General features: G+C 40.7%; 3 protein-coding genes across 4 annotated transcripts; 1 reads left to right on the forward strand and 2 right to left on the reverse strand.

Moving 5' to 3' along the window:
- Nucleotides 1-117: 117 nt before the first annotated feature.
- LOC135617697 (wall-associated receptor kinase 5-like) lies at nucleotides 118-2,924 on the forward strand. The gene is made up of 3 exons (XM_065118184.1): nucleotides 118-1,139; nucleotides 1,218-1,385; nucleotides 1,617-2,924. The coding sequence occupies exons 1-3, from the start codon at nucleotides 254-256 to the stop codon at nucleotides 2,792-2,794; spliced, it is 2,232 nt and encodes a 743-aa protein (XP_064974256.1). The 5' UTR covers nucleotides 118-253; the 3' UTR covers nucleotides 2,795-2,924.
- Nucleotides 2,925-5,321: 2,397 nt separating this feature from the next.
- Nucleotides 5,322-8,186, reverse strand: LOC103992974 (wall-associated receptor kinase 5-like). The gene is made up of 3 exons (XM_009412904.3): nucleotides 7,394-8,186; nucleotides 7,152-7,319; nucleotides 5,322-6,547 (listed from the first exon to the last, which is right to left on the reverse strand). Exons 1-3 carry the CDS (start codon nucleotides 8,184-8,186, stop codon nucleotides 5,322-5,324), a joined length of 2,187 nt encoding a protein of 728 aa, XP_009411179.3.
- A 10,000-nt stretch (nucleotides 8,187-18,186) lies between these two features.
- On the reverse strand, nucleotides 18,187-22,699 carry LOC135584823 (putative wall-associated receptor kinase-like 16). Of its 2 annotated transcripts, none has more exons than XM_065118186.1 (4): nucleotides 22,518-22,699; nucleotides 20,210-21,056; nucleotides 19,964-20,131; nucleotides 18,187-19,509 (listed from the first exon to the last, which is right to left on the reverse strand). In XM_065118186.1, exons 1-4 carry the CDS (start codon nucleotides 22,689-22,691, stop codon nucleotides 18,332-18,334), a joined length of 2,367 nt encoding a protein of 788 aa, XP_064974258.1. In that variant the 5' UTR covers nucleotides 22,692-22,699; the 3' UTR covers nucleotides 18,187-18,331. The 2 variants fall into 2 exon arrangements, with proteins under 2 accessions (XP_064974258.1, XP_064974259.1); XM_065118187.1 differs by having other exon boundaries at nucleotides 22,314-22,656.
- Between the last annotated feature and the right edge of the window lie 314 nt (nucleotides 22,700-23,013).

The following is a 23,013-nucleotide window of genomic DNA, read 5'->3' on the forward strand; positions in this document are numbered from 1 at the left end:
ACCACCGCCTCTTTTGTTTGTATCAGGTTAACATATATGCCTACGGTACGTAATCGATTTCTTTTCCTTTCCTTTCGTTGTCTGTGTCGATGGCAAAACCGAGGGCACCAGTATTTGTCGAATATATATGGGTGGACCATGGCGGATCCGATACATGCTATGCCCTCATTTGTTTTATGCATACGTATATTATCCATGTCCAAAGACATAACAATCTGATCCAGTAGTTGGGACGGCAAAAGAGAGAGAGAGGATGACAATGGTTGCTAACAGAGTGGTGGTGTTTCGGGTAGCAGCGACCTTGTTGTTAGCATCAGCTGTGGCAGCAGCAGCAGCAGCAGCAATATCGAAGCCAGGATGCCCGAGCAAGTGCGGCGAAGTCGACATCCCCTACCCGTTCGGCATCGGGAGGGGCTGCTCCATGGAAGGCTTCGACATCACTTGCAATGACACCACCGATCCTCCAAAACCTTTCATAGCTGTAGGAAACATCGAAATCGTCAACGTCTCCTTGGTTGATCACGAGTTAAGCGCGCACATCTACATGGTTGGTCAGTGCTACGAGCAATCTGGTAATTACTCAACGACAAGCCTGGCCCTGCCATTCTTGTTCTCTGCCGCCAGCAACAAGTTCACCGTCGTCGGTTGCTCCACTCTCGCCTACGTCGTAGGCCAAAACGTGAAAGGCAACACTTACGCGAGCGGCTGCGTGTCCTACTGCGACGACGCCGGTGGCGTTTCGGAGGGGCCGGTTTGCGATGGCATGGGTTGCTGCCAAACTTCCATACCCAAGTCGCTCAGCAATTTTACCGCCTACTTCAGTGATTCCTTAAACAACAGTGAGGTGGCGAGCTTCAGTCCCTGTAGCTATGCCTTCGTAGCCGATCAAGATTGGTTCCGCTTCAATAAATCCACCCTCTTCCCTGATTTCGGCGACGAGACCAATTACCAGGTTCCTGTGCTGCTGGACTGGGCGATGCGCAACCACTCGTCGTGCCGGGATGCTGAAGCTGACTACTCTAACTACGCCTGCCGCAGCGCTAACAGCGACTGCTTCAATTCCACCAATGGCCCCGGGTACTTATGCAAGTGTTCCCAAGGATACACAGGCAATCCCTATCTCGAGGGTGGATGCCAAGGTACTCCCCGCCCATCTCTTCCCACATGCTCGATTACACCTTCCTTCCATTTCTGATGGTCGAATCAACGCTCGACAGATATCGACGAGTGCGAACTTTCTCAGCTGTATCCATGCTTCGGAGTTTGCAGCAATATACAGGGAGGCTACCTCTGCACATGCCCTCCTGGCACGCATGGTAATGCCACCAAAGACACTTGTATCGGCAACTCATCCAAATTTCCATTGCCGGCGCGGCTGGTTATAGGTAAACTAAACCTTCGGTCTTTCTTACTTTATTGTCCTTCTACGACTTCTCCTAATCTCCAGCTGCCATGACAACACTCTTTTTGGCGGACATATGTTGCAATGTCTGTTCGAGTTGCCTGCACGCCGGCTGATGCACTATTATACGTTGAAACTATAGAAGAATGGATGAAAACTATGTATCGCTTTTCGTTATTTGAGCTAATTCTCGCGACGCGCATGCTTTGTGCAGGTTTCAGCGTGATCATTGTGGTATTAGTTGCCCTGGTTTCTAGTGCAATCATATGTACCCAAAAGTTGAAACTCAAACGAGAAAGAGACACTTTCTTCAAGAAAAATGGGGGATTCAAGTTGTACGAAGAAATCCTATCCAAAAAGGTGGACACCGTTCAAGTATTCACCGAGGAGGAGCTACAACGAGCCACAGACAACTTCGACGACAAAGGAGTCATCGGCTGCGGCGGGTACGGCATGGTGTACCGGGGAATCTTGGACAACCAACGAACGGTGGCGATAAAGAAGTCGAAGAAGGTCGACGAGCAACAGAAGGACGAGTTCGTCAACGAGATCATCGTTCTTTCTCAGATCAACCACCGGCATATAGTAAGGCTACTGGGCTGTTGCTTGGAGCTGGATGTTCCCATGCTGGTCTACGAGTACATCTCCAACGGCAGCCTGTTCGACGTGCTCCACCCTGAGCACTACGCCTCGCCCCTCCCCTTGCAAGCTCGCCTAACGATCGCTGAGCAGGCCGCGGAAGCGCTCGCCTACTTGCACTCGGCGACCAACCGGTCCATCATTCACGGGGACGTCAAGTCCCACAACATACTACTGGACGACGACCTCTCCGCCAAAGTGTCCGACTTTGGAGCGTCTCAGCTCGTCCCCATGGACGAAGACGAGTTCATCTTGTTCGTGCAGGGAACGTTAGGTTACTTGGACCCCGAGTGCATGCAGACCCGCCGGCTGACGGATAGAAGCGACGTGTACAGCTTCGGGGTCGTCCTCCTGGAGCTGATCACAGGCAAGAAGGCGATCTACGCCGACGATGCTTGGGAAAAGAGGAGCCTGGCGACAAGTTTCCTCGTGATGATGAAGGAGCAGAGGCTGAGAGACATACTGGATAACAAAATGATCGGGGAAGGGGGAGAGCGGTTGCTGGGGGAGGTTGCGGCCATTGCCAAGGAGTGCCTGAGCGTGAAGGGAGAAGAGCGGCCCTCCATGAAGGAAGTAGCAGAGCGACTGCATTCTTTGAGAAGGTTAAGGCTGCAACCGAGGGAGGAATATGATCAGGGAGCGATCGAAATGGTAAAAGCTGAAGAGACAAGAAGATGCACGGAGACGGATACCAGCGGTTATCATATCCTGGACAGCAGCACGCTGCTGAACAACGTCGACGCCGGGAGATGACGAAGTTGCTTCCTCCATCTCCTCCTCCGAGCCATAGATATAGTTCCATTACAAGACGTCGTGTGGTACCAATAGATCTTTACAGAGTGAACTCGATGATTTTTATGTGATAATTATAATCCTTGGCAATTTCGCCCCTTGGAAAGTCGGATGCATAGATCATTTGATAGGATTTGTCTTTTAGCATATTTATTACCTTAGTAAAAGAAATGATCAATCTGTAAGACATTAAATGTAGAAATCAAATGCTTACTCCATTAACCATAGGGTAGTGGGGGGAAGGAACACTGTTTTCTCCTTCAGCACAGAGATAAAAGGACTCATATGAAACACAAGTCTCTATCAACTACAAAGAGAGTTACATCCATAAGATGCCCTCTCTCGCAATGTTGATCGATGATACTGACTCACGCATGTTTTCTTAAATAATTTTGTTACAAACTTGTGTTTGCATGGTATTCTAAGATCACTTGTATTTTCCAAAGAAAATTTGATTTAGATAGTTATATTTTTGTGGATATTTAATTCAAAATATCCGACATGATTGTTAAGTTATTTTGGATAATTTTTCTCAAGAAGATCATCTTTTCTTTTTTTTTTTTCCCCAAAGGAGCCATTGATTTAGTTTTTCTCAAATAATACCCTTTAATTCAAATAATATCCAAGATATTCCTCATCAACCCCAATGATACTTTTTTCGCTAATATTTTCGTTAGTTGTGAGCCATAGTATTTTCATTTGATTTATTTGCATGTGTTTTTAGTGTTTTTATTCAGGTACTGAAAACACCATAAAGGCTATTGAAAAATACTGTAAGTGATATCAAATTATGACTATTACAATACTATATTTCTAAGTTTGTAATTATTTTGATTGAGGTTAAGAAAAATATTTGGGTCATTTATTTTGTTTTTGTTGTGGTGGTTAAAACATTATAACATACCAAAATACTATAACAAATTTTATTTTAGGGAGATAATCCAATTACTCTTTGACAATGGACAATGGCAGACCGGAGATTCATATGGAAAAAATGATTTTATGTTATTAGGTAGTACAAGGCATCAACGCTTATGGCAGATAAAAGATTCAGTGATCTCGTCAACTCTACTCTAAATGAGACAATTCAGCTACCTAAAGGGCTCCCTCATGACTAAGGGGGGGGAGAAGTCTAATCTATCATTGGAGATGCCTCCTCCATTCATCGACACTAGGTTGGCGACGGTGGCGGTGACAAAGATCCTAATGAACGTTTGTGTGTTAGGACTATCCTCTCTCTCTCTCTCTCTCTCTCTCACATACGTCCCAACATGCCCAATCTAAGGGTCGAAGGAAGCTTGGATCTCATTGACCAAGCAGCTCTACTCCCACCTAATGTCCTCTTGGTGCACCCTTGCTGAAGGGTGGGACACCATCATCATTGTCTTCATCTTACACCTCATGTTGACTTGGATAATGTTGTAGAGATTTGTGTCTTCAAACAAACAAAATTAGTGATAAAAATAATAGAAGATAAGAATAATTGAAGAAGCTTTATTGTAGAAATGAAATAGCTTTGCTTGAATATATTAACATGTTCCCTCTCCTATTTATACAGGAAGGATTTCCCTCAACAGAATAAACAGAATAAAGAGATTTCCTCATATAATTGGGGAAATCTTATCTTCTATCAATTAGCTACAAGATTGGCAAAATCTTAAACTAAGAATGGGGCATCAACATCTTATCTCATGATATAAGATAGCTACTAATCACTCATCTAATGGATGATGATGGACTTGGATAGGGCAAGAACAATTCAATGGATCTACTCTTTCTTCGACTCATGGAACCATGGGGTGACATTGGAAAACTTTTGAGTGGACCAATTCAAGTTGATTGGCCATCTATTCCTTACAAAATAAAAAAAAAAATCTCTTTTTCTAACTTTGAAATAAGAGGGAGCAAAGAGAAAATATATCGAACCCTTGAAGCACACGATATAGCATACAAATAGTAGAGTCAATATTAGGGTAATGCAAAGCCTTCCACACTCATAAACAAATGCTGTAAAATAGCGCTAGGAATTTGGTGCCATCTAGGTGGGCAAGCATTTTTAGTACTAAAAAAACTTTGACCAAAAAAAAAGTGCAGAAACAATGTCTTGCCCTATGTAGATCAATGCTAGTGTAGTAGTGATGTGATTCATAGGATCAATCACCAAGTCGAGCAACAATCAAATTAAACTCAATCAAAATGTGATAGATATCCCAAATGTAATTTAGGTTAGAGGCCAACATGATAATATCAAATGCAAGAACGTGAGCCTCAATGTCGGTTAATTATTACCATAATGCAATTTTGATTGCCAATCACAATGTCAAGTACATGTCAATTATCTGTTCAAATCCCCAACAAAAACAACATTCATCAATTGTCGAGCATAGAAAATAAGCTTAGAAAAGACACCACCGTTCTTGTAATACAAGCGATGAAGGAAGCATACGAGGACGTGAAGATTTCGATCACGCTTAGACTTACAACCTCGTCATCTCCCCGTATTCATGTGCAGGGCATGATACGCGCTGCTACCCGTTTCCGTCTCTCTTGTTGTCTCTTCAACTTGTACCATTTCGATCTCTCCCCGATCATATTCCTCCCTCGGTAGCAGCCTTAACCTTCTTAAAGAATGCAGTCCCTCTACTACTTCCTTCATGGAGGGTCGCTCTTCTCCCTTCACGCTCAGGCACTCCTTGGCAATGGCCGCAACCTCCCCCAGCAACTGCTCTCCCCCTTCCTCCACCATTTTGTCATCCAGTATGTCCTTCAGCCTCTGCTCCTTCACCTTCGCAAGGAAACTTGTCGCCAGGCTCCTCTTTTCCCCGGCAGCGTCGGTGTAGATCGCCTTCTTGCCTGTGATCAGCTCCAGGAGGACGACCCCGAAGCTGTACACGTCGCTTCTATCCGTCAGTCGGTGGGTCTGCATGCACTCGGGGTCCAAGTAACCTAACGTTCCCTGCACGAACATGATGAACTCGTCTTCGTCCACCGGGACGAGATGGGACGCTCCGAAGTCGGACACTTTAGCCGAGAGGTCGGTGCCCAGCAGTATGTTGTGGGACTTGACGTCTCCGTGAGTGATGGAACGGCTGGTGCCCGAGTGCAAGTAGGCGAGCGCTTCTGCGGTCTGCTCAGCGATCGTTAGGCGAGCTTGCAAGGAGAGGCGCGAGGCGGAGCGGTCATGGTGGAGCACATCGAACAGGCTGCCGTTGGAGATGTACTCGTAGACCAGCATGGGGACATCCAGCTCCAAGCAGCAGCCCAGTAACCTTACTATATGCCGGTGGTTGACCTGAGAAAGAACGATGATCTCGTTGATGAACTCGTCCTTCTGCCGCTCGTCGACCTTCTTGGACTTCTTTATCGCCACTATTCGATGGTCGTCCAAGATTCCCCGGTACACCAAGCCGTACCCGCCGCAGCCGATGATTCTTTTGTCGTCGAAGTTGTCCGTGGCTCGTTGTAGCTCCTCCTCGGTGAAGACTTGAATGGTGTCCACCCTTTTCGATAGGATTTCTTCGTATAACTTGAAGCCCCCATTTTTCCTGAAGAACATCTCTCTTTCTCTTTTGTGTTTCGACTTTTGGATCGCTATGGTTACACAAGAAATGAGAGCACCTAATGCTACGATGATGGCGCTGCAACCTGCACGCACAGTCATGTGAGTGGCTAGGATTAGCATGAGAGCAACTGCTACAAAGAGGGCGCTGAAACCTGCACGCACAGTCATGTGAGTTGCATGGATTAGCTTAAAGGCCGAGAAGTGGATGAGACACATATCTCATCCATTCTTTTATAGTAAAAGCGCATCCAAAACAGATCGTATTAAGTGAGACATGTGAGTTGCAATGCATGACATCCAAATCGAAGAAGTCGTACAAGTACAAATCTACCATGTTGGTGGAATTCTAAACATGTGCACCTTTCTCATGTTTGAACTCTTCAAAAGACAGCTTCTTGTAAGGAAGACGGTCTTCTGTTCAGGAGTGTATTCATCATAGCTCCTCTTTGTTGCAATGAACCTATCAATAATCGTTCTCTCTCATGATCTAAGAAGACTTATTGTTCTACCAGGTCTCTCAAAGTCAACTTCTCTTGCTAATATAAAGCATGATCTAAGAATCGAGATAGAGGCCAACGTCTACAATCGTTGGCCTCTATCTCGATTATTGTAGGCGGCCAAAAATTGATGTGCCTAATATTTGGGATGCATGCGAAAGCCAAACAAAAGAAGAGCAGAATCTCGAGTTCGATCGTCGAAAAGTACTGACAAGCAAGAGAGACGGGTAAGACGTGAAGGCGTGGAGATCGGGTTTACCTACAGCCAGCCGTGCTGGTGCCGGAAATTTGGATGGGATGTCGGTGCAATTGTATTCGGTGGCATTGCCGAGCGTGCCGGGAGGGCATGTGCAATTGTAGCCTCCCGGTGTATTGGTACAAACTCCGTAGCATGGATACAGCTGAGGAAGTTGGCACTCGTCGATGTCTGTGAGCATTCCACCATCAGAAGAATGAAGGTGTGATCGAGCACAATGGGAAGAGGAGGGGCGTAATACGTACCTTGGCATCCATCCACGAGATAGGGATTGCCTGTATACCCATCGGAACACATGCAACGGTATCCATCGCCATTGGTGGAGTTGAGGCATGTGGTGTTCCCACCGCGGCAGGCGTAGGTTTCCGGCTGAGCTTGGGCATCCGGGCACGACGACGGGCTGCGTATCGCCCAGTCCATCACGGCGGGAGACTGGTCATTGTTGTTCTTGCCGAAATCTTCGGAGAGTTTGGACTTATCGAACTGGAACCAATCTTGATCGGCCAAGAAGGCATAGCTGCAGGGACTGAAGCTTCGTACATTGGTTTTGTCGAAGTCAAAGTCGAAGTAGGTATTAAAAACATTGAACTCCGTGGGGATGGAAGTTTGGCAGCAACCCAAGCCATCGCAATTCGGTCCCTCCGAAACACTGCTTTCTTCGTGGCAGATGGATATGCATCCGCTAGCATAAGAGTGAGTATCGTCGTTCTGACCTCCGATGTAGGCGAGAGTGGCGCACCCGACGACGGTGAACTTGTTGCGCGTGGCGGAGAACAAATATGGAAGATCCACGGATGTATTTGCGTGAAACGCACGGTCGTAACACCACTTAGCCATGTAGATACGCGCGGTTAACTCATGATCAACCAAGGAGATGCGGACGATTTCGATGTTTCCTGCACTTATGAAAGCTCTTGGATGATCGGCGGTGCCACCGCAAGTGATGTCGTAGCCTTGCATGGAGCAGTTGGTTCCGATGCCGAACGGGTAGGGGATGTCGACTTCGCCGCACTTGTCCGGGCATCCTGGCTTCGACATTGTTGCTGTGCCATTCAAAGCTGCTGCTGCAACAGCCGATGCCAGCAACAACGTCGCCGCTATCTGAAACAGCGGCAATCTCTTAGCAACCATCGTCAACCTCTCTCTCTCTCTCTCGCCGCCGTCCAATCTATTGGATCAGATTGTTATCATGTCTTTGGACATTATATGTATGCATATATACCCCCTTTGGGTTTTACCATCGAGACAGACAAGGAAAGGAAAATAAATTAATTAGCTACCAAAAAGACATTTGATGTTAAATTGAAACAAGCATGATGTTGTTTCTATTTCATAATTATTAATATATATTATTTCTATTTCATAAATATTAATATATACAGTGTGCATTTAGAATGTTATCATTATATAAAATTAAATATTATTTTTTTGGATTAGTGCAATACTAAATATAAAGTAATTATTTAAAGTAAATTCTTATTTGGTATTAGTAAAATTTACTAACTATGTGTGCAATTATCAATACTATTATCATTTAGGACTGATGCCTTAATATAATTTTATAACTTATTAATCCAAGTTATTTTAATAAATTTAAGATAAATATAAATATATAAATTATATTTTAAGTATCCTATAAATAATAAAATATTTATTATTATTTAAATCTCAAAGACTTATCCATCTAGACCACTTTGACAATTACATAAGATTTAAGCATATAAATTATAAATAATATTCATTAATTTTTTCTTTAATTCTTACATGTGTAAAATTGTTAAATAAAAATATTAATGATTTTCTTAGAAAATATTCTTATTTTAGTATTTTCCAAACAGTTATCCTCATATTAGTTTGTTCCAAACCATATCTCCTAATTTCAATTCTACCCAAATTGCCCCTCCATCACATTCTCTTCCCTCCTTCCACATTGCCTACCCTCTCCTCCTGCAGCTCACCCTCTCCTCCTCTCTTCTTCTTCGTTGTTGTGTACCCTCTCCGCCTCATCTCCTCTTCTTCCTCTCGCCTGTCCTTAATCCTCCTCCTTCCATGTTTATTCTTCTTTCCTTTTTTTCTCCTTCTCTTTCCTTATATCCTCCCTCCTTTCATCGTTGACGATGGGCAGTGGATAGCAAGCGACGACGGACAATGATAGAGGTGGGCAACAATAGAGAACGGATGTTAGAATTTTAATATAATTAAATGTGTTAAGTTATTATTTTGATTAGTCAAAATTAAAATAATCTAATTAAAATAAAATTATTTGGCTAAGAGGTATAATTATGATGAAAATTAATTATATGGATACCATCAGTTATATTTCTAACTTGATGATGAGATAAATTAGGAATATGAAACTTCATGATGAGACAAATTAGGAATATGAAATATCTTGAAGCATTTCTATAAATAGGATTATGATTCCTAATTATAGTATCAATTTTTAGATTTTTTTTCACCCGTAAAAAAGAAACAAAAGGGTTCTTAGAGATACTCTACAATTGAATTGAACGGCTAATTCACCAATTAAACTAAAATACTCTGATGGATTTATCAGGTACATTTTTATGTTAATATGTTTCATAATTATTATAAGATTTTATGTATATTATTATGGATTTAATAAGTATTTATAGAAATATTCTAAAATTCAGTTTTGGTTATATAACACATGTTTAATCCATATTTGATGTGTTAAACAAACCACCATCTAGTATTAGAGCCATCCTATAATGATTATTGAACATCTAGCCTTATTTTTCAAATATTTTTATGATATTTTTCATCAATATTTTGGTGTGATTCGGTTATATCATCGTTGGGGGAGATGATAGTTTTATGTAATCATATTATAGCATGCTTCACAATTTGAGATGCATTCCTATTGTTGTTTATTTTCACGTTGCAATGCATAAATCTCCTCATTGCCCAAATTCAATTAGTGATTATATAGTTGTTTAATATTAGATTGAGTAATTTGATGCATGAAGTTACTAAAGTGACTTATCATATGTGGCATTTTTTATGAAAATATTAAATGTAATATATATTTACATCCATACAGAAATTACCCGACTCAAAAGAAGGTTAATGACGGATAGGATTCTATACACACGTAAACATATGATAATTATAAAATTGTACATTCGAATAATAATAAATCGAAATATGAATTTATCATTTGACATGTCTTATTAGTGTTTGATCATTATAATAAGACTACCACTATTAATTAATATTGAAGTCCAAAGATAATATATTAATGTTACATTTGGTATCTAAGATAGGATATATCATTATTTAAATTTACTTAAGTTTATGGTAATATATATGAGCATAATTTGTAGTTGTTTATTGTTCCCTTGTTTAGGTTATTTTGAAACAATATATGCTAACCTCAATTCAGTACCGGTTCTAAACAGAATCAACTTTAAGGATTGGAAGGAAAATATTTTGATCATTTTGGACTACATGGATCTGGACCTGACACTAAGGGAATACCAACTCACTTCTCTTATGGAAAATAGTACTCATAATGAAAGGAGACTATATGAGACGTGGGACAGGTTTAATCGCATGAGTCTCATGTGTTGGAATTAAACTTGTTCAAGAGGCATAAAAAGGTTCATTGCATCAAGTGGGAGAATCATTACATCAAGAAGAAAAAATGGATTAGAAGTCTATAGAAGGATAAGTCAAATTGGTTATTGGTTCTTGAAAGGGTTTCTTGAAAGAGAATGATTCATCTTGAATACAATTAATATAATGTATCTTTGGGGACTATATAAACCCCATATGTTGGATCATGAGTGTAATAGAGTTTCTGAAATTGTAAAAGTATTTTTTTCTTGAGAGAAATATAGAAGATTAAAGCTTGTCATACTCTTCCGCTATTTGATATCTCTATCCTCTCTTCCTATCAACATCAACATTTAGTATCAGAGCCAAGTTATGACCTCTTCCTCAAGTGTCATCCAACTCCAGATCCCCAGATTGATAAAAGAAAATTATGACATATGGTGCATCTAAATGAATGTTCTTTTAGGCTCCCAAGATGTATGGGAGTTTGTAGAAGATGGATTTGCTGAACCAAGTCTAGCAGAAGAAGGAGCAATGAATGCAGAAGGAAGAAAACAATTCAAAGAAAGAAGGAAGAAGGAGAAAAATGCTTTGTTCACAATCTACCAAGGCCTTGATGATACAATGTTCGAGATCATCGCTCCAGCAAATACTTCAAAGGAGGCTTGGGAAATGCTTCAAAAAGCATTCGGTGGTGTTGATAAGGTAAAGAAACTTAATCTACAAGTTTTACGAGCCGAGTTTGAGAAATTACAACAAGGTACTTCTGAAACCATTTCTGATTACTTCTCAAAAATCATTTCTATTGTTCATCAAATGAGACAAAATGGTGAACAAGTAAATGATCAGAGAGTAATAGAAAAAATATTGAGATCTCTAGATCCGAAATTTGATTTTATTGCTGTTGCGATCGAAGAATCTAAAGATTTAGAAAAAAGATCTTTAGAAGAACTTATGGGTTCCCTTCAAGTTCATGAACAAAGGATTGCAAAAAGATAAGAAGACAAAACTATAGAGCAAGCATTACAAACGAAGCTTACTCCTGAAAATAAACGAGAATCAAATTCTCAAAGAGGAAGAGGACGAGGACAAAGAGGAAGAGGAGGCAGAAATCAGACCAATCAAGAATCTCCAAACAGTGAAGATGTTGGAGAAAATTATAGCCAAAGAGGTAGAGGTTATGGTCGAGGACGTGGCCGAGGCCGTGGACGTGGTAGAAACTCTAAAAGGTCTGAAATACAATGCTACGTTTGCAAAAGGTATGGACATTACTCTTATGAATGTTATTATAATCCTAACAATCAAGGTGATAAGGCAAATTTTGTTGAGGAAGAAAAGAAGGAAAATCAAGTTTTGTTAATGAGTTATGAAAATTTGAAAAATGATCAGTCTATGACATGGTATCTAGATACAGGAGCCTCAAATCATATGTGTGGCATCAAAGAGATATTTTCAGAAATGGATACAAGTTACTCCGGGAATATTACATTTGGTGATTTGTCTCAAAGACCAGTAAGAGGCAAAGGTAAAATTCTCCTTGAACTTAATAATGGCAAGGAAGTATGCATTTTAGATGTTTATTATGTTCCTGATATGAAAAATAATATTTTAAGCTTGGGACAATTACTTGAAAAAGGTTATGAAATTGAGATGAAAGATATGACTCTCTCAATTCGTGACAAGAATAAAACATTGATATCACATGTGAAAATGGCAAGGAATAGAATGTTTCCTCTACATTTGAGTATTTTTGATCAATCAAATTGTTTTAAAGCTGATATTGAGGATATTTCTACACTTTGGTATCTTAGATATGCTCATTTAAATTTTGAGGCTTTGAAACTTCTAGAAAAGTATAATATGGTGACAGGAATGTCAAAAATTGATCGCCCAGCAATACTATGTGAAGTATGTGTCATGAGTAAACAAGAAAGAAAGCCTTTCAAAGTGAGAAGAACAAAAAGAGCATGACATCGACTCGATCTGGTGCACTCGGATGTTTGTGGCCCTATCAATCCAGTAACACTTGGAGGAAGCAGGTATTTTCTTACATTTACTGATGATCATAGTGGCAAAACTTGGGTTTACATGTTAAAAGAAAAGAAAGAAGTTTTAAGCAAATTCAAAGAATTTAAGGATTTGGTTGAAAGATAAAGTTGTTGTAAGATTAAATGTTTAAGAACAGATAGAGGTGGTGAATATATATCAAATGAATTTGAAAATTTTTGTAGAAATAATGAAATTCTACATCAATTCACCATGCCATACACACCTCAAGAAAATGGTGTCTCGGAAAGAAAAAATAGGACTATTCTTAATATGGTCTGATGCATGTTAAAGGAAAGAAAAATTCCGAAAGAATTTTGGGGTGATGCTGTTGCTTGTGCAGTTTATTTGCTTAACAGGTTTCCGACAAAGCGAATTGATAATGTTACACCAGAAGAAGCATTGGGGTTACAAAAACCAAGAGTTGATCACTTAAGGATTTTTGGAAGTGTTGCATTTGCCAAGATACCAGAAGAAAAGAGAACAAAATTGGAGGATAAAAGTCAAAAATGCATTTTGCTAGGTTATCCAGAAAATTCCAGTGGTTACAAACTCTACAATCCTATCACAAATAAAGTTGTGATGTCAAGAGATGTTGAGTTTGATGAACAACAGATTTGGAACTGGAAAAGTGATGAGCAGCATAAGAAAGCTGTAGTTTCAAAAGAAGATGATATAATACAAGCAAGCACCGAAGTTGCTTTGCCAGAATCATCACCTAGATCAGGTCACATGATTCAAGAAGTCCAATTATAAGAAGGACAAGACCGATTCAGGTCCTATATGATGTGACTCGAAGGATTGATACTAACAATGATGAACTTTCTTTATTTTATCTTTTTGCAGGATATGATCCATTAACATTCGAAGAAGCTTATAGAGATGAAAAATGGCGACAAGCTATGAATGAAGAGATTCATGCAATTAACAAAAATAATACATGGGAGCTTACTACACTTCCAGAAGACCACCAAGCTATCGGTGTTAGGTGGATCTTTAAAATAAAAAGAAATGCAAAAGGAGAGGTGGAGAAATACAAGGCCAGATTGGTTGCGAAAGGATATAAACAATAATATGGGATTGATTATGAAGAAGTATTTGCGCTAGTTGCTCGATTGGAGACAGTAAGATTACTTATCTCTCTAGCAGCTCAAATGAAATGGAAGATTTTACAAATGGATTTCAAATCAGTATTTCTTAATGGAGTTCTTGAAGAAGAGGTATATATTCAACAACCCCCTGGTTTTATTATTCAAGAACAAGAAGACAAAGTATATAAGTTAAAGAGAGCTCTTTATGGGCTTAAACAAGCCCCACGAGCATGGAATTCTCGAATAGATACTTATTTTATTCAAAATGGTTTTTCTAAATGTCCACATGAACATGCTCTCTATACGAAATCTAACTCTAATGGAGATATCTTGTTTGTATGCCTGTACGTAGATGATTTAATATTTACAGGCAATAGTAGCTCCATGATTATAGATTTTAAGCACTATATGAAAAAGGAGTTTGAGATGATCGACTTGGGCTTAATGACTTATTTCCTTGGCATCGAAGTTATACAAGATAATGAAGGAATTTTTATCTCACAAGAAAATTATGCAAAGGAAGTTTTAAAGAAGTTTTCCATGGAAGATTGTCATCCTACAGATACACCTGTTGAATATGGCACCAAGTTGACCAAGGAAGGTGAAGGTAAATACATTAATCCAACTTATTATAAAAGTCTAGTTGGATGTTTAAGGTATTTGACATGCACTCGACTTGATATACTATTTGAAGTTAGTTTAATAAGTAGATTTATGAAAGTTCCAAAGACATCTCATTTAAATGTCGCTAAAAGAATTTTACGATATATCAAAGGAACATTTGAGTATGGAATGTTCTATTCATCATCTAAAAAGTTGGAGCTAATTGGATATAGTGACAGTGATTGGGCCGGAAGCTACGATGATCGGAGGAGTACAACTGGATTTGTATTTTATTTTGGTGAAGCTACATGCACTTGGTCTTCAAAAAAGCAACGAATCATTGCTCTATCAAGTTGTGAAGCAGAATATATAGCAGCTTCTTCTAGTGTTTGTCATGCAATCTGGCTAAGAAGATTACTCCAAGAACTTCATATGCCACAGGAGAAGTCAACCAAGATTTATGTTGATAACAAATCAGCTATTGTCTTAGCCAAGAATCCAGTCTATCATGAAAGATCGAAGCATATCGATATAAGATTTCATTTCATAAGAGATCATATAGAAAATAAAGAAGTGGAGATACATCATGTCAAAACAAGTGAACAAGTGGCTGATATACTTACAAAACCTCTCAAATTTGAAATATTTCAACAACTTCGAAGAAAACTTGGCATGCTGGATGGAACAAGTTTAAGAGGGGAGAATATTGGAATTAAACTTGTTCAAGAGGCATAAAAAGGTTCATTGCATCAAGTGGGAGAATCATTACATCAAGAAGAAAAAATGGATTATAAGTCTATAAAAGGATAAGTCAAATTGGTTATTGGTTCTTGAAAGGGTTTCTTGAAAGGGAATGATTCATCTTGAATACAATTAATATAATGTATCTTTGGGGACTTATCAAATGATTTACTTGTCCATTTAGTTCTAATATCTCTCCCTGCACAATTCAGTAGATCAGTTATAACTATCAAAAGGACAAATGATCTCTTAATGAGCTCATTTGAAGAAGAAAGTAGGATGTTAGCAGAGCTACCTAAATTAATCATGACCCTTTTGACCAAAGTACTGATTATATTAATAGAGATGACTAGGGCACCATCATAGTTGGGGTCGAGATACTCATTCTTTAGCACTTCCTCTTCCTCGAATGTTGTCTCTAAATCGCTTTCCTTCTCTAGCACTTCTCGATATTAACTTGGGGGGAGGCCTTGTCACCCAAGAGTTGTCCCCCTAAGTGAGCCACCCAACGATGGTATCGATTTATCTTTCCATTAGCTCCTCTAGCCGTACAGATTGTTTTCGATTCCTTAAGATGAAACGTCTAAGGTGCCCTTATCGAATGAGTTCCTTAATCAACTCCTTTAGATTAAGATAATATTCAGTGTCAAGGTCTTAATCTTGGTAGAATCTATAATATTTAGACATGTCTCTTCTATTGGGCGATGACCTAATTGGATGAGGGTCTTGTAACATTCCCTTCTCTTTAATCTAGAGGAATACTTTTGTTGGTGACATGTTGATAGTAGTTAGGTTGGCTCTTGGTTGAGATACTTTGTTGGTAAGGTGCTTTCTACTAGGGACTCATCCTCCAACATTCGGATTGTCAAGAGGATGGTAGTCGAGCACCAAGGGCATACATTCTTGACAAAGTATTTTCCAAACTTCTTTACCGATTGAGTGAAGGAGCTTATTGAGAACGATTTAAGGTGTGTGTACCACTCCCAAGTTGTGTCCCTTAGCATCATAGGGAAGGCATGACACATTAGTGCATCTGACATGCCGTATAGCATCCCTTCAAACACCTCAAGAGTTAGTAGTTGAAAGCTCATTGGGATTGGGTCTTCTAGATGAATAAGGATTTGTCAAGGTGAAATTGGTTAAGCCTCCCTCCTTCATCATATGAAACTCCTAAAGCATATCTTCAAGGTGAAAATCCATTTACTATAACTATGTGCTAAGGGTGTACTTGGCGGAATTGCATGTTAGGCCTCGGACTTATACACTATAGATTGTTGATGATGCAGGCTGCTGAATTCATTAGTGGGAGATTGAGGTGCCCTATTCGTTGGATAATCAATTGATTATTGACTCTCTAGGGCAACTAGTATGGGGACTGACTAAGGAATCTTAGCAGGCGTCAGGGGAGTGGCCAACTTTTGTAGGTTTTGGGCAACTATAAATTAAACTAGTTGAGAAAGGAGGGAGTCGACAAGGTACATCATCACAATTAGTGTCTGAACGTTCTATGTGAGGTCCATGAAGACCTTGGTTAGAACCACTAAGTGGGTCAAGGTCCCCATCGATATAGAGAGTTCAGAGTCATTGAATAATCGCTAATATTATATCAAGATTAGTATTGAGATAGAAATGTCAAAGGCAACAAATGTTGGATGTTGTCCATCATGGGTGAAAATGCTATAGGTCGATGGCAAAGTGGTCTTGCTCGAGCACTTATTGAGTGAGTCGGTATAGTGACATTCGTGTGTTATGCCATCTTTCTTGTACCAAAATAATATGATGGATAATAATGATGTCCATATTAGCTCAACTTGGTTTGAGTCCATATGAAAAAAAAAATCTGATATGGTCGAATGGGGGGCTCAGGCATTTGGTCGATAACTAACTTATATGAAAATTGAGGTCGGATGGGTTTCTCGACGTGATCCTTCCAACGCTCTAGTTAGTTCTCAGATAGAAAGCATAAGTTTTAAATAAACAGTAACTATCCTTAATTACTATAGCTCGGTGTGCTTTTCATAATAGCTTTAATATGAGAAAATATACTATGATATATACAATATATTTTTTAAAATTTTTTATTATACTAACATCAATGTCATTGAATTATTGATCCCGGTTCAATTTCCTTTGCTGACTATAGTGATCATTATGTTGAAGTAAATATTTCTCCCATTAATATTACAAGTTAAAATAATATGCTTAACATATATTGGAAATATTAAAATAAGTTATTTTAATATATAAAATAAATATATCAATTTTACTAATAGGTAGTTCTTTGTTATTGCATGAGAATGAAATAGGCATAACTTGATGTCACTTATAGTTTTTTTAATAATTTTATAGTATTTTTAGTATATAAATAAAGATACTATAATGTTATTGAAAAAACACATATAAATGAACCAAATGAAAAAACTATGGTTCACAACTTATGAAAAAATTAGTGAAAAAAAAATCATTTCGATTTTCTTTGAATAATGGGGTATTATTTGAAAAAAATGAAAACAATGTCTCCTTTGGGAAAAATAAAGAAAAAGATGATCTTTTTAAGGAAAATCACTCAAAATAATTTAACAATCATGTCAAGTAGGGATATTTTGAATTAAACCTCCACAAAAACATAAATATCTAAATCAAATTTTCTTTGAAAAATACAAGTGATCTTAAAATACCATACAAGCACAAGTTTACAATAAAATTATTTAATAAAACATGCGTGAGTCAGTATCATTAATCAAAATTGCGAGATAGGGCATCTTATGGATGTAACTCTCTTTAGAGTTGATGGAGACTGTGTTTCATATAAGTCCTTTTATCTCTGTGCTGATGGAGAAAACAGTGTTCCTTCCCTTTTATCTTATGGATGTAACCATTTGTTTTCTATATTTAATGTCTTACAGATTGATCATTTTTTTACTAATGTAATAAATATGCTAAAAGACAAATCCTATCAAATGATCTATGCATCCGACTTTCCAAGGGGCGAAATTGCTAAGGATTATAATTATCACATAAAAATCATCGAGTTCACTCTGTAAAGATCTATTGGTACCATACGACGTCCTGTAATGAAACTATATCTATGGCTTGGAGGAGGAGATGGAGGAGGCAACTCCGTCATCTCCCGGCGTCGACGTTCTTCGGCAGCATGCTGCTATCCAGGATATGATAACCGCTGGTATCCGTCTCCGTGCATCTTCTTGTCTCTTCAGCTTTTACCATTTCGATCTCTCCCGGATCATATTCCTCCCTCGGTTGCAGCCTGAACCTTCTCAATGAATGCAGTCGCTCTGCTACTTCCTTCATGGAGGGCCGCTCTTCTCCCTTCACGCTCAGGCACTCCTTGGCAATGACCGCAACCTCCCCCAGCAACTGCTCTCCCCCTTCCCCGATCAATTTGTTATCCAGTATGTCCCTCAGCCTCTGCTCCTTCATCATCACGAGGAAACTTGTCGCCAGGCTCCTCTTTTCCCAAGCATCGTCGGCGTAGATCGCCTTCTTGCCTGTGATCAGCTCCAGGAGGACGACCCCGAAGCTGTACACGTCGCTTCTATCCGTCAGCCGGCGGGTCTGCATGCACTCGGGGTCCAAGTAACCTAACGTTCCCTGCACGAACATGATGAACTCGTCTTCGTCCATGGGGACGAGCTGAGACGCTCCGAAGTCGGACACTTTGGCGGAGAGGTCGTCGTCCAGTAGTATGTTGAGGGACTTGACGTCCCCGTGAATGATGGACCGGTTGGTCGCCGAGTGCAAGTAGGCGAGCGCTTCCGCGGCCTGCTCAGCGATCGTTAGGCGAGCTTGCAAAGGGAGGGGTGAGGTGTAGTGCTCAGGATGGAGCACGTCGAACAGGCTGCCATTGGAGATGTACTCGTAGACCAGCATGGGAACATCCAGCTCCAAGCAACAGCCCAGTAGCCTTACTATATGCCGGTGGTTGATCTGAGAAAGAACGATGATCTCGTTGACGAACTCTTCCTTCTGCCGCTCGTCGACCTTCTTCGACTTCTTTATCGCCACTATTCGATGGTCGTCCAAGATTCCCCGGTACACCATGCCGTACCCGCCGCAGCCGATGACTCTTTTGTCGGCGAAGTTGTCTGTGGCTCGTTGTAGCTCCTCCACGGTGAATACTTGAACGGTGTCCACCTTTTTGGATAGGATTTCTTCGTATAACTTGAAGCCCCCATTTTTCCTGAAGAAAATGTCTCTTTCTCTTTTGTGTTTCGTCTTTTGGGTCCTTATGATTACGCAAGAAAGGAGAGCAACTAATATTACAACGATCACGCTGAAACCTGCACAGCATGTATGAGTTGCAAAGATTAGCTTAAAGGACGAAAAGTATTTTTCATCAATTCTGTTATAATTGTAGCGTTGTCATGACAACTGGAGAATTGGAGAAGTCGAAGAGGGACAATAATATGTCGCTTTCCAGAGACACCAATTCTACCATGTTTGTGGAATTCTAAATATTTATACTTTTCTCATCTATGACCTCTTCAGAAGCAAAGACTCGGTCGCTTCAGATTTTATATTCATGTAATCAAAACCATCTTTACAGCTAAATGTTAAACGCAAAGCCAATGTGAGTGGGTCTTTTTGATAAAGCTAAAGTTTCGCTGGGATCTATCACAGTTATTGTCTAACGAGGATATTGTGTTCGACAAAGGAAAAGTATTGGTAGGCAAGTGCGAGGCTAGTAGGACGCAAAGGTGTGGAGATAATAAGCAAGAAAGGTGGAGGTTTTACCTACTGCCAGCCGTGCCGGTAATGGAAATTTGGATGAGTTGCCGGTACAATTGTCTTTGGTGGCATTACCATGCGTGCCAGGAGGGCATGTGCAGAGGTAGCGTCCCTGTACATTGCTGCAAACTCCGAAGCATGGATACAGCTGAGGATGTTCGCACTCGTCGATATCTGTCGAGCGTTGATTCGACCATCAGAAATGGAAGGAAGGTGTAATCGAGCATGTGGGAAGAGATGGGCGGGGAGTACCTTGGCATCCACCCTCGAGATAGGGATTGCCTGTGTATCCTTGGGAACACTTGCATAAGTACCCGGGGCCATTGGTGGAATTGAAGCAGTCGCTGTTAGCGCTGCGGCAGGCGTAGTTAGAGTAGTCGGCTTCAGCATCCCGGCACGACGACTGGTTGCGCATCGCCCAGTCCAGCACCACAGGAACCTGGTAATTGGTCTCGTCGCCGAAATCAGGGAAGAGGGTGGATTTATTGAAGCGGAACCAATCTTGATCGGCTACGAAGGCATAGCTACAGGGACTGAAGCTCGCCACCTGACTGTTGTTTAAGGAATCACTGAAGGAGGCGGTAAAACTGATGAGCGACTTGGGTATGGAAGTTTGGCAGCAACCCATGCCATCGCAACCCGGCCCCTCCGAAACGCCACCGGCGTCGTCGCAGTAGGACACGCAGCCGCTCGCGTAAGTGCTGCCTTTCACGTTTTGGCCTACGACGTAGGCGAGAGTGGAGCAACCGACTACGGTGAACTTGTTGCGGGTGGCGGAGTACAGATATGCGGGGCTCAGGGTTAGGTCTGCGCTCCAACCAGTGTCGTTGTAACACCAATAAGCCATGTAGATGTACGCGCTTAACTCGTGATCAACCAAGGAGACGTTGAGGATTTCGACGTTTCCTACAGCTATGAAAGGTTTTGGAGGATCGGTGGTGTCATTGCAAGTGATGTCGAAGCCTTCCATGGAGCAGTCGGTCCCGATGCCGAACGGGTAGGGGATGTCGACTTCGCCGCACTTGCTCGGGCATCCTGGCTTCGATATTGCTGCTGCTGCTGCTGCAACAGCTGATGCTAACAACAAGGTCGCTGCTATCTGAAACAGCAGCACTCTCTTAGCAACCATTCTCTCTCTCTCTCTCTCTCTCTCTCTCTCTCTTGCCCTCCCAACTTCTGGTTCAGCTTGTAATGTATGTGGACATGGATCGATATAGTTATATATCTATAATTAATTAACTACTAAATGTATTTGACAGGGTCACAGCTGGGAGCTGCACTTGTTTAGCTTCTGTTGGTTGATATGAACAAGCGTGGACTTGGTCCGACGCAAAGACAAAATAATCAGCAGACCGGATGGACACTACAACGCTTGAATCCCGAGATGCATCGAATCACGTTTCTACTTGCTGTCTGATTAACTGACCCATATGCACACGATAGTTACCTGAAATGACTCCATACTCTGTAACTAATGACTCGGACCAAGTCAACCACACCCACGTCGTTGTCCTGCCGCACAACTCTAATTGTCGTGACGTGCGAGTCAAGTCAAGTAATGTGAACATCAAGCGCGAGCTTTGGTTTGCTGGTAGCGACCGTCAACGCGTGAGTCAAGTCAAGAGACACTGTTTGTGCCATTACTGTATTCGTTCAAGCCCCACCGATTCCATGTTCACACTGTGCATCACTGCTGATCTATTATGTGCGTCACTATTCCTTCTATAATATAAAAAAAGGCCAAACATAAAAATTGTTTCATGAACCCGGGCATCTGCATAGCTGCAATCGGATGACCCCATGGCCTGACTTCTACAGAGAAATTCCAATTATATCTTATAAATATAGAATACGCAGCTCGAGTAGCTCAGATGGTTAGAGCGTGTGGCTGTTAACCACAAGGTCGAAGGTTCAAGCCCTTCCTCTAGCGAAAAAATACTTTTAATAATAACTCATATTATTTTCTATTTTCTGATTTCATTTGTTTTCGATTTCGTGTTTATGATTACATTTACTACCATTCTTTGAACCACTTTTTATGATAACTCGTATTATTTTATATTTTCTGATTTCACTTGTTTTCAATTTCGTGTTTATAAGATTACATTTACTGGTGTTCTTTGAACCACTTTTTATGATAACTCGTATTATTTTCTATTTTTTGATTTAATTTGTTCTCAATTTCATGTTTATGATTACATTTGCTAGTATTTTTACTGGCATTCTTTAATATGTAAAAGAGAGAGGGAGAGAGAGAGAGAGAGAGAGAGAGAGAAGGCATAAGTGCAAAGGCAGGTAAACGAACGATTGAGAAGACAAAACTGGCCGCTGAAAGAAACTTAAATCTCAGACTTACTATGGGGGAGCGCGAGAGACAGAGAGAGAGAGGGGTCCAAAGCCCACTGGACCGTCGATGATTCGGAAAGATCCAAGGCGGACCAGTGCAATTTCATCCACGGGAAACCAAGATTTGCACCCAAAAGAAGAAGAAACCCACACCCAATTCCGATCACGATCAAGAAAGCAACCCTAATTGACAAGGAAGGGATGAGCTCCGTACCTCAGCTTCTGGCCACGAGCAATCGGGGTTTAGATAGAGTCGCGCTCCCCTCCGGGCGACGGTGGTGTCGAGGCGCTTGGCCGCGGAGCCGATCCCCGTCGTTCTCCCCGTTCCCTTTTCCGGCCCTCGTCGAGGCGTTTCGCCTGTCGGGGCCCGTGGCCGATCGGCCCCCATGGGTTGAAACCGACGAGAGAGATTCGTGTTATATATATATATATATATATATATATATATATATATATATATATATATATATATATATATATATATATATATCTCAACCGATTGGAATGGAATTAACGTTGTGGCTTAATTATTCTCCACATAAAATGATCGAGGGATCCTAATAATTGTGGTGAAAGCCTGAGTTGGAAAACGAAATCATGGTAGCAAGAAGAAAAGTTCGACTCCTCTACTTCTTTTGCCCCCAAATAATGGCATGCAGATGAGGTTAGTCTTCTTCTTGGGCACGCCTTTACGTGGACTCGTCGAGAAA

This window comes from Musa acuminata, chromosome BXJ2-7 (assembly GCF_036884655.1).
Source record: "Musa acuminata AAA Group cultivar baxijiao chromosome BXJ2-7, Cavendish_Baxijiao_AAA, whole genome shotgun sequence".
NCBI classification, from domain to species: Eukaryota; Viridiplantae; Streptophyta; class Magnoliopsida; order Zingiberales; family Musaceae; genus Musa; species Musa acuminata.